General features: G+C 49.9%; 1 protein-coding gene across 19 annotated transcripts in view; it reads right to left on the bottom strand.

Annotated features, from left to right (window-relative positions):
* The window catches only part of CACNA1B (calcium voltage-gated channel subunit alpha1 B), a 292,874-nt gene that overhangs the window by 37,008 nt on the left and 238,929 nt on the right, over positions 1 to 16,937 (bottom strand). For 15 of the 19 annotated variants that reach the window (XM_033077555.2, XM_033077556.2, XM_033077565.2 and 12 more), the window contains 7 exons: positions 16,238 to 16,348; positions 15,991 to 16,074; positions 11,447 to 11,452; positions 5,479 to 5,595; positions 2,596 to 2,661; positions 1,929 to 2,020; positions 95 to 245 (listed from right to left, as the gene is read on the bottom strand). In XM_033077555.2, coding sequence (XP_032933446.1) covers positions 95 to 245; positions 1,929 to 2,020; positions 2,596 to 2,661; positions 5,479 to 5,595; positions 11,447 to 11,452; positions 15,991 to 16,074; positions 16,238 to 16,348 — 627 coding nt within the window. The remainder of the gene's footprint in view (positions 1 to 94; positions 246 to 1,928; positions 2,021 to 2,595; positions 2,662 to 5,478; positions 5,596 to 11,446; positions 11,453 to 15,990; positions 16,075 to 16,237; positions 16,349 to 16,937) is intronic. The other 4 variants (XM_033077560.2, XM_033077557.2, XM_033077559.2 and 1 more) reach the window with 1 other exon arrangement.

Here is a 16,937-nt window from a genome sequence, read left to right as displayed (position 1 = left end):
TGTCTAAATTATAATCAGGGATGAGGATGAGGGGAGGGAAGGGTTTGGGGGATCCACACCAGCACCCCCACTTTGGGGGTCAGGACTGACTTACCAGGAAGGAGCAGAGGAAGATGAATGACACGAAGTAGAAATAGGCAAAATCACTGCCACATTCCTTTTTGGTGAGGCCAGAGAGGGGGTCACAGGCTCTGTTGCTCAAGCAGGACAACATGATCTCGTGCCAGGCTTCCCCTGTAGCACTCCTGCAACAGCAGAGCAGAGACTGAGTTCATCCACCCCTCCCCATCACAGCCACCCTGCAGCAACGCTGCACCCAATTCACCAGATTCAGCAGGGGGAAGGTTGTGTCCAGGAGCAGGGGCTGTATTTGCACTGGGAGTTGGAAGTGCTCATGAAAAAGAAAGGAGAAAGAACATTTCCCTCTGTTACAGGGGGGTAAAAGAAACCAGACAGGCTCAGGTAGGCTAAAAGCCTTATTGCTTCTGTGGAGAATAAACCCAGATTGATTTAAACAGTATAAATCTGAGTAAACTGAGTTTAGATTGTTGCCTTTTGAACCTAGTGCTGGCTCTAAAGCAAGTGGAGAGGATGGGAAATGAAACCAGGCTTCTGCACTGGAATCTCTTATTTCCTTTATCAGATAAACTCCAGCATGGGCTGCTTGGACTTGGTCTCTTTTTCATCACAATTTCCTGGGTCTTCCTCACCAACTCCCTCCTCCCTCTCTAACTTCTACTATTGGGAGAAAAGAGCTAAAAGGAAAAGCTTTGGAGTCCCAGAGAGTTTGTCTTCAAAATAAAGCAGTCCCTGTGAAGTGCACCTTGGTTTGGAAGTCAGGGATTCTCTACATGCACTCTGAATCCCTGTTTCCCTCACTTTGAATCCCTGCTTCCCTTACTCTGAATCCCTGCTTCCCTTACTCTGAATCCCTGTTTCCCTCACTCTGAATTCCTGCTTCCCTCACTCTGAATCCCTGCTTCCCTCACTCTGAATTCCTCCTTCCCTCACCATTCATCTGCCATGTATTCCCACAGCCAGCACACAAACTCTGGTCCTGGGCTTTGGGAAAACTCAGTGCTCCATCTAAGCTGGAATAACGTTCAGGCTACTCTGAATTGCAGCAGATTCCCCCACTGGTGCCTGGGTGCTCAAGGCCCATTCCCTTTGTGGGGAATTGTGCAGAAACCAACTCCCATCCCAATCCTGCTGCCCCTGCTGCCCACTCCCACTGACCATGAAGCTGAATAATGACCCAGTTTTATTAAAATTCAGAGTTCTGAGCCCAGTGATTATTCTGAACTAGAGAGGGTGATTCCATTTCTGCCAGGCAAGGCATGCAGTTCCTCAGAGCTGACCTTGGCAGGGCTGGCAGGGACTGGTGTTCACTGGGGGTGTCCATGGCTGGATGAGGAACATCTCCCCCAAACTGCCCCAAGCTGGGGCAGGGCCCATTTTGTCAGATCTTAAAATGAAAATCTGTTATTTAATTGATTGGTTTTTCACTTGAAAATGCTTCATTTCCAGGCAGGATTTACCCAGAGGGAAACATTTGAATTCTGAAGCAGAGGTGAGGTTGATGTAGGAGCTGTTGGCTCCTGGTTATGCAAAAGTGGCCAATTAAAGCAATTCTCACTTAAAAAAAGAAACATTAACCAAGTTTCAGGACAGGAAAACCCTCAGTCAGTTAAACTAGCCTGGTTCTGATCTATATTTTTATTCTATATTCAGCTTCTGCCTGAGCTGTCATGGTGACACTTTGTGGAGGGGTTGGATCCGATCTGCTGAGGAGGAGGAAGCAGGAATGGATAATTTACACAAATACCTATTTTAAATTATGTCCATGTCTGAGCAGCTCAACTGGCACCTGCACAAAGCTGTTTTGGCTGTTCACACACAAACCAGAGGGTGTTCTGTCCTCTCCTCACCTGAACAGGAGCATCAGGGCTTGCAGGAAGGTGCGGAAGTTGTTGTGCCGATTAATGGAAGTTTCATCATCTAAGGCAATGTTCCCAAAAACCTGCCAGGGAGAACAGAAGGGATTCAGCCAGGCACATCAAGTAGGAAAATAAGGCAGGGAAAGGATTTGTCCTCGTTTAAAGGCTCTCAAAAGCTGGAATCATTTCTGTGTTGAAAAGGGAGATAAAAATGTGTTGTGGAGATGAAACACAAGATTAATGTGCTTTGTATTCAAACAGGTCCTTTCCAGCAGTTCAGCTCCATCCCAGGCCAAGAAAAGTTTATTATTTCTTCTCAGGAAGGTGCAGTGCCTGGGCTGCTCCCTCCTCTCAGCCTCTTGATGTGTCCACAGCCAGGGGAAGGGATGTCTTTTTTCCAGTGGGATTCAGGGATGTCCAGTGCTGAAATGGGATCCAGGCCCATGCCCACAGCTCACTGAGGACATTTCAACATAAAAGCTGACAATTAAAGTAGAAAAAGAGGCCCTTTTTTATTTCTAATTTACCTGATAACAGACAAGAAGAGCTTTTGCTTCATCCCAAATCAGTGCTGCTGCTGCTGTGGAGGCAACAACCATCTGCACCCTGACCAAACCCAGGCTGCTTATGGCCAGAAGGAAAGAATTAAATATTTTACCTGCATGCCAATAATGGCATAGATGAAGAAGAGCATTGCAATGAGGAGACACACATAAGGCAAGGCCTGTGGGAAAGGAAAAAGTGGGATTAATGACAGCAAATGCAAACATTGAATTCCCTGGCAGGACTGAGCTTTGTATCTTCAGGTGTCCTTCAGGTGGAGGAACTGGGCAGAGGATATGAATAATTCTGGCAGCCTTGAGGAAACAACCCCCTGGAGCCAGGTATTCATTGATCACACACACTCAGGGCTTTCCAAGGGCTCTCTCTGTATCCTTGGAAGCAGCAAGCAGGGAAAACACAATCCAAGGCTAGGAAGTGAACACTGGAGCCACCAGCAGGCACGGGCACTTCGTGTGCATAACTGTATGAACATTAATTGTTAATGACCTTGTTGTAAATTCAGTCTGAGGGAAAAAATCTCCATCCCAGAAATGAGTTCCTGCTCTGAAACAGGCCCAGTTTGGGATCCCAGGAGGACAGAAAGATTCGGAGTTTTAGCAAGAAATCAGTGAAGGCTGCAGTGTAATTATATCACCCAGGCTGAGAGTGACAGCTATTTTCCACTTGGGCTAAATTAATGGGTAATTAATGCCTCTTAATTAGTAATAGCTCTAAAATGGAGAAGTTGTGCCCTCAGGCCAGCCCCTGTGGTGCCTGGGGCAGGAGTTCTGCAGGCCCAGCAGGAATTTTAGAATCATAAAATAACCTGAGTTGGAAGAGACACCCAAGGATCACCCAGCCCAGCCCCTGTCCCTGCCCAGACCCCCCAACAATCCCAGCCTGTCCATCCCTGGCAGCGCTGTCCAAACGCTCCTGGAGCTCTGGCAGCCTCGGGGCCGTGCCCATTCCCTGGGGAGCCTGGGCAGTGCCAGCACCCTCTGGGGGAAGAACCTTTCCCTGAGCTCCACCTGAGCCTGCCCTGGCCCAGCTCCAGCCGTTCCCTGGCTCCTGTCCCCGGCCCAGAGCAGAGCCCGGAGCTGCCCCTCGGGAGGAGCTGCAGCCCCCGGGGAGCTCTGCCCTGAGTGTGCTCCAGCTGAGCCATCCCAGTGCCCTGAGTGTGCTCCAGCTGAGCCATCCCAGTGCCCCCAGTGTGCTCCAGCTGAGCCATCCCAGTGCCCCCAGTGTGCTCCAGCTGAGCCATCCCAGTGCCCTGAGTGTGCTCCAGCTGAGCCATCCCAGTGCCCCCAGTGTGCTCCAGCTGAGCCATCCCAGTGCCCCCAGTGTGCTCCAGCTGAGCCATCCCAGTGCCCCCAGTGTGCTCCAGCTGAGCCATCCCAGTGCCCCCAGTGTGCTCCAGCTGAGCCATCCCAGTGCCCTCAGCTGCTCCTCATGGGCCCCTCCAGACCCTTCCCCATCCCTGTGTCCCTCCCTGGGACACTCTCTCACATTTTTAGATCTTTCTCTTATTGTAACTCTCAAAACTCCCCCAGCCCAGAGCAGAGCTGCACAATCCCATCCTTGGCCCGGCCGGCACTGCTGGGCCTGAGGCACCCCTGGGACAAAACCTGGAGGAAAACTGGGAAAAAGGAGTGATGTGGTGTCTGCTGGACAGCTCTGCATGAGCTCAGAGCTGGGGGAACAGACAAACAGCTCCTCATGAAGGCCAGGAGTGTCCTGGCTCTGCTTCAGGGCTGCACTCTGCACACAGGCTTTGGGAAAGGACAGGATTGTGCTGGAAAAGGCTGTGGCTGAGCCCCTTCCCCCAAAATCCATCCCCTGTCTCCTGACTGGGAGCACTCCCACCTGCAGCCCCCACAGAGGGACTGGGGATCTGCACCCCGGCTCCCAGCCCCTAAATACTGCTGTGTCAGAGCCCAGTGTCACTGCCACAAACCCTGGTCTCCCTTTCTGTGTTCTCCCTGCACTGCAGAACCTGAGCAAGCCCCAGGAGCAGAGTTAAAGCATAAAACAATGAAAAATGGGCTGCAGATCAACTGAGAGTGGTAAAAATAACCAGCTTTGGGGTTATCATGTGGGCTTTTGTTTGGATCTAGTAAACAACTAATTCAATGTGCTGAGGATTGGTGGGAGGAAGGACAGAGCTAAAGGAAACCAGGCAAAGCAACTGCCTCAACTTCACAACAAAACCTCAACAGAACCTCGTTATTTTAATCCCCCACATCATTAAACCCAGGCCTGGGGCTCTGCAGCTTCACAGTTTGTGTCACCAAAGCCCAAGGGGCTGGGCTTCACCTCTGCCAGATCCTGCCACACTCAGATCCTGGGGGAGGTAATTTAACCTTACACTCTCTGCAGGTGAAGAACAAGGCACTCATCAGTCAGGCCACTGCTTCCTGATGCAAATTCCTGAGCGTCCAGACTTTGCCAGAGGGATTTTGGAGTAGTTTCAAGAGCAACCTGAGCAGTGAGCACTTGCTGGAGTCTGCATGAGCAAGCAGCCCTACAGCCTCATCCTCCAAAATGCAGAGTTCAGGGGATGGTCAGTGCTAACCTGTTCTCTTTTCTGTAGAAAATGAATATTCCTGGGGCTGGGGCAGTGCTCACCAGCTCATTTTTAGCAGAATTAATATTCCTAGGATTGATCAGTGCAAACCAGCTTATTTTTAGCAGGATTAATATTCCTAGGAATGGTTAGTGCTCACCAGCTCATTTTTAGCAGAATTAATATCCCTTGTTATGCTAACCAGCTGAATTAATAATTCATATTCTTGGTGCTAACCAGTTTCTGCAGAACTAATATTCCTGTGGCTGGGCAGCGCTCACCAATTCTGTTTTCTGAAGAATTCCTGAACTGTGATCTCTCTGCAGACGTGCAGAGAGGCCATTCCATGACAGGGAAAGCTCTTGGATCCTCACTGGAAGAGGCTCCATATGCCCAAGCACCACCCTGTCCCCAATCTCTGCCCACACAGCTCACCTTGAAGGACTGCACGAACGTCCAGAGCAGGATGCGGATGGTGTAGCCCTGGCGGAGGAGCTTGATGAGCCTGGCTGCCCGGAAGAGCCGCAGGAAGCTGAGGTTGATGAAGTTGTCCTGTGGAAAGTAAAGGTTTTGTGTCCTTCAGAAACGACCGCGATCCGAAACCACAGCCCGCAAAAAAGAAATTAAAATTACCAGCTTCACGATCTAAGCAGCAAATCGGCCACCAGAAAACCTTCCAAAAGAAACATTCGTCAGTGCAGATCACTCCACATGCAGCAAGAATGAGAAAACCCCTCTCCACAAGAGCCCTCCCCTCTGCTACTGGGTCAATGAGAGAAAAGGAAAAGGCCCTGTCACGCTGTCCTTGGAGGGCTGATTTGCTTTGAGCAAGGCAGATTTTCTCCCCCTCAAGACTCAGGGAGAGGGGGATGGTGCCAGATTTTCGTTTACAAAAGGAATGATGTTGGTTGAAAGTCTTGGTCAGCTCAGTTTTGACGGGGAATTGAACTTAAGCCAAGACACGACAAGGAACAAAGAAAGGCATTGTCCAGTGAAGATTCAAACATCCTTGGAAGGATGCGGATGTTTTCCAACCTGGAGGTTTTCAGGGTTTTACAGCGTGTAACTGGACAGCTTTGCCAAGGAGAAATGGCACCAGAAGATTGTTTGGGAGATGGATCAAGGGCAGCGAGTCAATTGGGGAGCTCGAGCTTTCACCAGCAGGAAGATGCCTTAGGAACCTGCTGGTTTTCCAAATTCTCATTAAATGTGTCAGCACAAGTGGATCAAAGAACTGCTGGAGGCAGGTTTTGATTTCCATTTTTTTTCTAGGATTTTCCCCACCCCTCACCCCATTTTGTTTTTCTTTTCTTCGGGGAAAAGAGGATTCTTGCCCCAATGAGCTAATCTAGAGAGGGTTCTTTCCAAAACAAAACATGCAAAAGCCAGATCCCTCTTGCCCTCCTATTTTAAGGAGATGAAAAAATATTCCCCCTTTCCATAATTCACTTTTTTTTTTGTGGCTCTCTGATCACAGCCACTTATTTGACTGAGTGAGCTAAAGAGAGAAAACATCCCACTTTAAAGTATTGAGCAGTGAAGCAGCAAATATAAGGAGCTCTGCTTGGTAAAGATGAGCAAAAATTGTATTTCCCTTGGAATATTGTTTTACCAGAGGTCACATTGAACTGACCCACATTGCTTGCTCATTTGGCTACAGAGCTCATGCTGAAATTGGGGGGCTTGTTGGATCTATGGATTCTTTCAATGCCAGCTCAGTTTTGGGGCCATTAGCATTGCATTCCACCAATCCCATCAAAGAGTTCCAGAACTCAGTCTCAGGCATGCACTCGGTTTCTCTCAGGTTAAAAACACAAGCAGCTCAGAGTTAGGCACAGACCGAAAATCAGACTCGATCTTCAAATAAAGAGAAAAGAGAAAAGCACAGGAATGTTCAATGAAGGAGCAGACAACACTGAGCTCATTCAAGCCAGCAGCAGAAGCCACCTCTGGCAGGCAAAGCACAAGCGAGGATTCCCCTGGGTTGGGCAGTAAAACAGGCACTGAAAATGCCCAGTTTGTCTCAGCATCAGCTCCAGGTTTGTTTTCACAGCTCTTACCTTCCCTTCACAACAGTCCAGCTGCACTCACCTGAGCAGGGCAGGGCTGGGTGAGGCCCCTGGGCACCCAGCTGGGTCACAGGGACCATCCCTATGGGGTTCTTCTTCCCCTGGTCCCACTGGGAGGTTTAACCATGAGCCCTTTGAATCAGGAAAATCTCCCCCCCAGTGGGAACTGGGTCAGCCCTCATGTGGAATGCTGGCAGCATTTAGGCCTGAAAGTCTGATTTTAACTTCAGAGCAATGCTCAAGCCAGATCTTTCCCGTGCACAATCCCCAGGCTCCAAGGAGGAGCAGGGCACAGGATCCATCTCTGGGGGATCCTGGGGGATCTCCCCCATAACTGCAGCCCAACACAGGAACTGCTCAGGCTTTGCTAAAACCTCACCATCGACAGGATGTTAACACCTGCTTTGGGCTGGGCTCCCTGCAAGCTGAGCTACCCCAGTGCTACCCATGGGAAAGGGAGATAAATGGGAAAAGGGAGATAAATGGGAAAAGGGTTCACGACTGTGCAGCTATGTCTGTGACCTATCATTCCCTGGGATTTAGATGAACAAACAGCCCATAGATTTTTTTTATTTTTTCCCCCTCACATTCCCTATTTGACTCTGGCATTGCCACTTGCTAAAGAGCAGTGAAAGCCCCAGCTCCATGTGGAATCTCTCCCAACCCAGGAAAATCCCCCAGCACCTTGGAAGGAGGGTTCTCAGCTCTGCCCGGAGAGAGGCAAATCCCCCACGCTGGTGGCTGCAAGGGCTCCACGTGTGTGGCACCCTCAGCAGCCCACAGAGAAAAGCCATCCCCCCACACCTCAGCTCTCCAGGCAGGAATTGGGATGGCATGCAGCCAAAGGGGAAACTCCACATTGCCATATTTCTCAGGTAAAACAGTTTCTGGCATCAATTCTCTTCCCACTGAGCCACCTCTGTGCCATGCACACATCTGATACCTTGCTTATCAAAGTCATCCTTTCCAGGTTTGATTTTTTTTGTTTTCCTGTTGCACAGATGCTCACGGTGCTCAGAACAGGCACCAGAGCTTTAGGATTTTTTCATCCATCTGAGGAATAACAAATTATTGGAAAATCATTTCCCCCTGGCCTGTCACTATTTTCCTGAAAAAGGAAGGGCTGGTACTGAAGGGACCCAGGCACCAGCCAGGCCCTGGAGGTCTGGGCATGGCTGGGCACTGCCATCACTTCCCACAACAGGAGATGGGCAAAGCACCCCTGAAGGAAACTGAGAAGCAGTGGGGAAACAGGGAGAATAAACACCATGGATGGAGAGTGCCCTGGAAGGCTGTCCCACCATGGGAGTCTGCTCTGTTACCCTTTCTTAGGTTGTTTTCATAGAATCCCAGAATGGTTTGGATTAAAAGGGACCTTAAAGCTCATCCAGTGTCACCCTCTCCCATGGGCAGGGACACCTCCCACCACCCCAGTTTGCTCCCAGCCCCAATGTCCAGCCTGGCCTTGGGCACTGCCAGGGATCCAGGGGCAGCCACAGCTGCTCTGGGCACCCTGTGCCAGGGCCTGCCCACCCTGCCAGGGAACAATTCCTGCCCAATATCCCATCTAATCCTGGAAAAGCCATTCCCTGTGTCCTGTCCCTCCATCCCTTGTCCCCAGTCCCTCTCCAGCTCTCCTGGAGCCCCTTTAGGCTCTGAGCTCTCCCTGGAGCCTTCTCTTCTCCAAGTGAGCATCCCCAGCTCTCCCAGCCTGGCTCCAGAGCAGAGGGACTCCAGCCCTGGGAGCAGCTCTGAGGCCTCCTCTGAACTCCAGGATCTCCATGTCCTCTTCTGGGGGCTCCAGAGTTTTCCATACTGAAAAGCAGGAGAGCCATGAAGAACAGGATCTGTTCCCCAGTGCCTTCAGCAGCAGAGTGGTTCCTGCCCAGCACAGGAGCTGCTCCCTCTGTCCACAGAAGGAGCTGCAGGAAGAGGTGTCTGAGAAAGCCAAGACTGGGGTCACTCAGGAAGCTTTAAGAACTTCTCTTCATCTGGCATCAGCAAGAATCACCTTATTAATTAATTAAATAAAGAATTACTGATAAGGAAATGGCTGAGTTCCCATTTAAAGGTCCATGGTATTGCCAGCACTAAAGAAGTTTTCCTGAACCTTGCACTCTTGGCTACATCTGGAGCTTGGGGAATCTACTGCTGGTTTTAAGAGGCTGAAGATTTTTGCCACCCTTGTCTGTGTCTCGAGGACTCTGTCTTTAGAGGGATACCCTAACAGTCCATTTCTTCCATCCTGGGTCAGAAATGCTGGAAAAATAATTCTGTGTGTGATGCCCAGAACTCTCCTCATTCCCTGCTTGACAGAATCATAAAATATCCTCAGCTGGAAGGGACTGAGGGGATCACCCAGTGCAGCCCCTGTCCCTGCTCAGCCCCCCCAACAATCCCAGCCTGTCCATCCCTGGCAGCGCTGTCCAAACGCTCCTGGAGCTCTGGCAGCCTCGGGGCCGTGCCCATTCCCTGGGGAGCCTGGGCAGTGCCAGCACCCTCTGGGGGAAGAACCTTTCCCTGAGCTCCACCTGAGCCTGCTCTGGCCCAGCTCCAGCCGTTCCCTGGCTCCTGTCCCTGGCCCAGAGCAGAGCCCGGAGCTGCCCCTCGGGAGGAGCTGCAGCCCCCGGGGAGCTCTGCCCTGAGTGTGCTCCAGCTGAGCCATCCCAGTGCCCTGAGTGTGCTCCAGCTGAGCCATCCCAGTGCCCCCAGTGTGCTCCAGCTGAGCCATCCCAGTGCCCCCAGTGTGCTCCAGCTGAGCCATCCCAGTGCCCTGAGTGTGCTCCAGCTGAGCCATCCCAGTGCCCTGAGTGTGCTCCAGCTGAGCCATCCCAGTGCCCTGAGTGTGCTCCAGCTGAGCCATCCCAGTGCCCCCAGTGTGCTCCAGCTGAGCCATCCCAGTGCCCTGAGTGTGCTCTTCTCCAGGATTCCTCTCAGCTTTGCTGCTCCTGCTGTGTCCCTGCAGCAGCTCGAGGACAATGTGGTGCTCCAAAGACCTCAGGTGGATGCTGAGGGTTGAAGGAACCTGGACCTGTCTCTTTGGAACAAGGACTCCAATCCTAACAAAGTACAGGATGAGCTTTTCGATCTTTAACCTCTAACAGGGACAGCAGCCAAAATTTAGCAAATGGATTTTCCTCAATCTATTTTTATTTTCACAGCTAATGCCAGAGCCCTCATCTGGGCCAGGTGTGCAGACAAAGTCTCCTAATTTATCCTGACTGCTCCCACACATCTGGAAGGCATCCAGCACCACAGAGGATTCCCTTCTTGGCTTGCACTGGGCAAGCTTTGAACTTACACACTGTCTTTTTCTCTGCTGCATCCCTGCAGAAAATTCTCCTCAGGACCCTCAATGAATGTTCACTGAGCTTCTGTGCAGCCTGGAAATAAAAATTCACCCTGATTTCTTTCTTAACAGCAACTGTGCAACAGGAAACGTGGGTGTTCACAGATGCAAGAGCTGGTGTCAGGTGGCTGAGCAAGGATTTTTGAGAAGCTTTTGGTCTTGGTTGTGTTATCAACCATAGCCAAGATAATTAAGAATGGGAAAATAGACATATTTCTGATTGCATTTTTTCTTTATGGATCCTCTTTTGTTTAATTGGTGATTTTAAAAAATAAAGGTCAATATTTCTGAAGGCATTTTTGGAATACATTTGCACTTTGGCACTGAATTCCCAGTGGGATCTGGTTCCTGGTACTTTTCAGCTCTGGTCATAATTTATTAATTTTACTTGAGGTTTTGGGGTTACATCCAGTGACTGTGTCCACTGTGGTGGCAAAATGGGTTGGTGCCACAGAGAATTTTCAAATTTAAGATCCTTCTTTCCCATCACTTTTGCTATGAGGGAAGCAAGTCTGCCATCACCCCAATGATATTTCTGCCTTACAGTACATAGGTTAAAACACCTGTAAGGCTCTCAGGTGCTTCCTTCAGCAGAAAGCTCCATCCTCTCATCCTAGAAGAATCCAAACCCACTGACAGAGAGCTGAATTTGGTACCAGCACCTCCAGAACATCCTTCCCTCGCCACCTCCCCCCATTTCCCAGGGAAATAAAGCAGGTGGCAGTGTCCCCTTTGGCACAGGGGGTGGCACAGGGAGCAGGGACGGGCTATTGGCACCTGCTCAGGTCACCAATGAGCCCAGGGAGGGAGGTGCAGGGCAGAAGCCACTCTGGGGCACGCTGCAGTGAGGCTTTTCCACCAGTGCAATCGGAACTTTCATTAAAAAAAAAAACCAAACAAAACCAAAAACGGATCAAATCAAAGAAAAACGAGAGAAAATCAAAGCAGAGAATTTAAAGAATTGTTTAAATTCAATGAAACCAACCGTGTCCTATATGTGATGTTGTCATGGATGGATTTGCAAGATTATTTACAAAGTTTTATATTTTTTTGAGCAGCAGGTGCACAACATACAGACGGAGACATGGTTTTCGCATTGTATGTTGATTGGATGGCGTGATTCAGCAGGTAGATAAGGAAAATAAGGAACAAAAACAGGAAACAAAAGAGAAAATGAGTAATCAGGACAAGCAAAAAGGAAACTCTGAAAAATTTCACTGGAAAAAAACCTGTTGGGCTATCGGGGAGGTGTTATTTTATGGGAACTCCAGAAATAAAAAATGCTTCGAACCAAAACAGATTCGGAGATCCTTGAGGTAACACAGACAGTGCAGTTGTTATTTGCATTTCAGTTTGTAATGCAAATTTGGAGACAATTCACAAACACTTCTCAGGATGGTTTTTTATATTTCCAGGCATAGAAATAGATGTCAGTTTGCCAAACACCCCCTCGGCCTCCCAAGGCCACCTTTTCCTTAATCCCACCTCTTTTCCCTCAGTTACTGAGGGTAAAAAAACTGACATTCATGCTTTTGCCTAAGGAAATAAAAAAATAGATATTCCACTATAATCACAGAGTAAATTACATGTGACATGACCAGGAAAATTAAAACAAAGCAATTAATCCACACATTTCTTTTCCTTTTGTCTTTTCTTCTCAGAGGGTTAAGGTACCAAACAAGGCTGGTGGAAGCCAAGTCTCTCAAGGTGAGGCCACCCAGGATTATTTATTTACCTGTGCAGAACACTTCTAGCTGGAAAATACAGAGGAAAACGGTGCTCTGGCAACTATTTGTGAGCTGAGCTCAGTGTCCCACCTAGAAAACACCTCCAGGGAGCTGGGGGTGGTGGGGCAGGACAGCTGCAGGCTGGTCACAGTCACCTTGTGGCTGTCACCTGGAGGAAACTCCGTGGGAACGGCTGCCAGGAGGGACTGAAGGTGGAGGGACTAAACCGCAGGGTTTGCAGGTGCAGAACATCCTCCCCTTGTCATCTCCTCCCTTTTCCCATGGGAATAAAGGGACAGTGCCCCCTTGGCACAGGGGACAGCCCAACCCCTGCCCAGCACAGGGGGGAGCTGCAGGTGAGGAGGGCACGTGGAGAAAGGGCCATTCCTGCTGGGACACGGCTGTGGGAGTGCTGATCTCCTGTTCTCTGCCAATTCCCTGCTCCAGGACAGCTCCTGCAGCCCTCGTGCCCTGAGCAGGGTGAGGGGGGGTTGGTGCAGCAGCAGCAGCTCAGTGGATGCTCATCCCCAGCCTTTATTTCCTGCTCTGCCCTACCTGGAATTCCAGAGGGAAGGCGTTTGGGCAGAGGCCACAGCTGGGCTGAGCTCTGTGAATGAGGCACCTCCTGCTCCTCACCTCCATCCCTGAGCCTTCACATCTCTGCACCAGCTCTTTCAGCCTTTTTTCCCCTATATTTTCTAAAATTGATTCTATTTTGGAACTGTTGGTTCAAAATTGGATCAAACTGGTTCTATTGGTTCATTTATCTACATTAGTTCTCAACACCAGAAGTATTTAAATTAGGTGAAATTTCAGTTTAACAAAATATCCCAAAGCTGACTACATGGGGCAGGACCAGAGGGCTGCATCCTTCTGCTGCTTTTCCATCCTCAGCACTGGAAGGGGAGAATCATAAAATCATGGAATGGTTTGGGTTGGAAGGGACCTTAAAGCTCATCTCCTTCCATGGGCAGGGACCTTCCACTGTCCCAGGCTGCTCCAAGCCCTGCCCAACCTGGCTTTGAGGGCTGGAAGGTTTTAGTGGCAGTGGAGAGCCTGGTATGAGACCACATCCACCACATTCCACTGGCTGAAGTGGAATGAATTCCATGAGGGGCATCCTGCTGCTGCCACTGCCAATCCTGTTATCAATCCTGTTACCAATCCTGTTACCAATCCTGTTACCAATCCTGTTATTAATTCTGTTATCAATCCTGTTACCAATCCTGTTACCAATCCTGTTATCAATCCTGTTATCAATCCTGTTATTAATTCTGTTATCAATCCTGTTACCAATCCTGTTACCAATCCTGTTATCAATCCTGTTATTAATCCTGTTACCAATCCTGTTATCAATCTCATTATCAGTGTGATCTCCAGGGCACCAGTGCCAGTACTCAGTGCAGAACTAAGCAGGGATGTGAGGCCTGGGCATCACTGTCCCTGTGACAGACTGAGCTGCTCAGGGCACTGTGCACAATCCCTCTGATCCTCTGTCCCCGTGGGAGGCTGCCTTGGATGTGAGTGGCTTTAGGGAGCGTGTGCTGGTGGCTGTCCCCTGGGGATGGAGTGCTGTGGAGAGGGATCAGGCAGGAGCTGCATCACAGAAGTGTTGAAAACCAAGTTTAAGAGAGAAAAGTGGCAGGGGATGAGCCCTGGGCCATCTCTGCCTGGAGGGAAAAGCAGGGAAGGGGACCTGGTGGCTACACAGAAATCAGAGAATTGTTCAAGTTGGAAAAGATCTCCAAGATCATCGAGTCCAACCATTCCCCCAGCACTGCCAAGGCCACCATTAAACCCTGTCCCCAGGTGCCACATCCACACAGCTTTCAGAGCCCTCCAGGGATGGGGACTGCACCTGTTCCAGTGCCTGACCACCCCTTCCATGAAGCAATTATTCCTAATATCCACTCAGAACTTCCTCTGGAGCAACCTGAGGCTGTTTCCTCTTGCCTTGCTGCTGCTTCTTACTTGGGAGAAAAGATCAATCCCCATGAGGGTGCTGCAGAAGGGGAATATTTAGAGAGAGCAGAGACACAAAGGACCAAGAGCTCAGGGCTGGAGTGGTCCTGGGGACATCTGGCTTTTATATGAGAGATGTTTGTGATCAGCTCCATGCTGGACACTGCCAGGGGAGTCTGGTGACCTCCTTTAGAAAATCCTCTCTAAGGACTGAATGGATCCAGCTCCTCATAAACCAAAAAACCTCTTCTTCCCCACCTGGGAGGAGAAGGGAAAGGCACATGGGTCCCTGGGAGCTTACCCTGTTGGGGTTTTAGGGGTAATTCTCACAATCCTGCAAAGCTTTGGATGCTGGAAGTGTCTCACAGCCCAACCTGATGCAATTCCCTGTTGGGCCATCCAGTGGGAGCTGAGGGAGAGGCAGTGTCCCATTAACTGAGCAGGGAAGGGCAGCTGTGGCTGCTCCCTGTCTGCCAAACAGCTCCAAAAATGAGGATTTCAGCAGCATGTGGCTTGGTGTTGAGAAGCAGAAACCTTCCTGAAGGAGAAGACACCAATCTGGGAGTGACCAGAGGCTCCCTTACCTCGTGTGAGCTGTCAGTGCTGCTTCCTCCCAGGAAAAGTGGCCAAAGTGGGCGTGGGAAAGCTTCAGTCTGCTTGTGGCTGATTATTTTCACTAATTTTCAAACCATGGCAAAAGTTTGGGTGCCCTTGGCAAGAAAGCACATCCCATGGCAGAGGGAGTGGGGACAAGCACCCTGTGCCATCCCACAGCACTCAGAGAGGGTGAGCTGAGTAACTTCAGCCTGGCTGCACTGAAAACCAAATCCAAAGCCTACACCAGAGGGTTCACCAGCAGATAAAGGAACACCATTTGTATGGGGAGGAAAACTTGGGGGGTTATGCATTATTTTGTTCCAAGGAGGTTAAATAAAAATGCATTTTGTTAGAAACAGTCACATGGTCTTCACCAGCACCTGTAAAGGAACGTGGGGAGCACAGTTCTGAGCATACACAAACAGATCTACAGGCAAACCCCTGGGACTGAGGAAAAAAGTTATGGTCAAGTTCAAATTCATCACAATGATACATCATCAGCTACAACATGCAGAGGAGAGGAGCAATTTATACATCAGGGAATATCAGATGTCAGGGATTGAGACAGACATTGGCTGCCCTTATGGAAAAATCCTTCAGAATTTAATGATGAGTCTGTCCACTTTGTGAGATGTCCAAGACTTGTTAGCAGGGCGACAGCAGCCCTTGTGGGGGCTGAAATCCTCTGTTCCCTGTAGAAATCCCATGGGAAAGCTGTTTGTTTATCCATTGCTCCACAGAGCTTTTGTGACAGGAACATTCCCCCAGTCCAGACTCTTCACCCCTTCCCTTCCCACTGTCCCTGTGTCCCTGTCACTTCCCTTCACCCTCACCCTGCCCCGTGACCCACACTGGGCAGGAACCCCAAGGGCCAGACATGTGCCCTGCAAAAAACCTCCCACATCATCACAGCAGAATCCCTTTGATCTTTTCCCTCTCTGAACTCAGCAGGATTTTTCCATGAGTAGGCAGAAAAGGCCTGGGGATAGTTTGCTGCAGAGACAGGGAGCTGCTTCCTGGCAGAGTCATGGGCACTGTGCTTCCCATCACAGCTCTCCCTCTTTGGGGCAGACAGCTGTGCTCAGCTCCAGGGAAAAGCAGAGCTCATGGAACAGGGTCAGCCAAGGCCATCATGGCTCCCAGAGGCAGCTCCAGGGAATAAGGCTGGTAGGGAGAAGGTTCAGATTCTTGACAGGGCACAGCTTTGTTTATAAATGAAATAAATTGAGCAAACTGTACTTACCGCAATCTCTGTTACTAAAATATCAGTAATACTTCCCAACACTGTTACAAAATCAAAGACATTCCAGGCATCTCGGAAATAATTCTGCCAAATGAGAACACAAGGGGAATAGAGGGATCCAGGGTTATTTTCTTTTTGCCAGCACAGGTGGGGGGGTTTTGTTTGCTTGTTTTTAAATGCGCGTCACAAAACGCGAGCATTTGGTAGAGAGAGGAAAGAGGTGCAGGAGAACGAGGAAGGCACCTACCAGCACACCAAAGGCAATGATCTTCAGCACACATTCCATGGAAAACATGGATGTAAACACAATATTCAGGCATTTCAGCATTTCTTCATATGCTTCTGGAGCATCATAGAACTAAAGCAGGATGGAAGGAAGGCTCTTACTGGAAGATCACTGATGGAATTAAAACTTTCCCAGCTGATTCCTGCTCATTTCAGTCAGGATTCTGTGCTCACTTTAAGTGGGATTTGGGGTAACAACACAGTTATTCCTGTCTCTCTTGCTCCATCCCATACTGAGGGGGCAGCTGGAATATCCCCAGAAGTGGAGACTTGCTGAGGAACATCCCCCTGTAAGCACAGCACAGACCAGGAGGGGGGAAGGGCATTTTCAACCCAGAGGACAAGTGCAGAACTGTGTTTCTTCCACTGAGAATTGGGGAACCCCTTGGCTGTGAAGAAACTCTAGGATAGGCAGGGGATAGGTGGGGACATCATCCACCTGTGTCTGTTCTCCCCACTCTGGAGCACATCCCAGGAGCCTGGTGCTGTTCCAAAACTGAGTAATTTTACATGGCTTGGGTTAAAAGGGACCTTAAAGCTCATCCAGTGCTACCCCCTGCCATGGCAGGGACCCCTCCCACTGTCCCAGGCTGCTCCAGCCCCAATGTCCAGCCTGGCCTTGGGCACTCCAGGGATCCAGGGGCAGCCACAGCTGCTCTGGG

The sequence above is a fragment of the Catharus ustulatus genome, chromosome 21 (genome assembly GCF_009819885.2).
Source record: "Catharus ustulatus isolate bCatUst1 chromosome 21, bCatUst1.pri.v2, whole genome shotgun sequence".
Taxonomy (NCBI): Eukaryota; Metazoa; Chordata; class Aves; order Passeriformes; family Turdidae; genus Catharus; species Catharus ustulatus.
The sequence above is the reverse complement of the archived record's forward strand: the minus strand, read 5'-3'. Positions and strand labels throughout refer to the sequence as shown.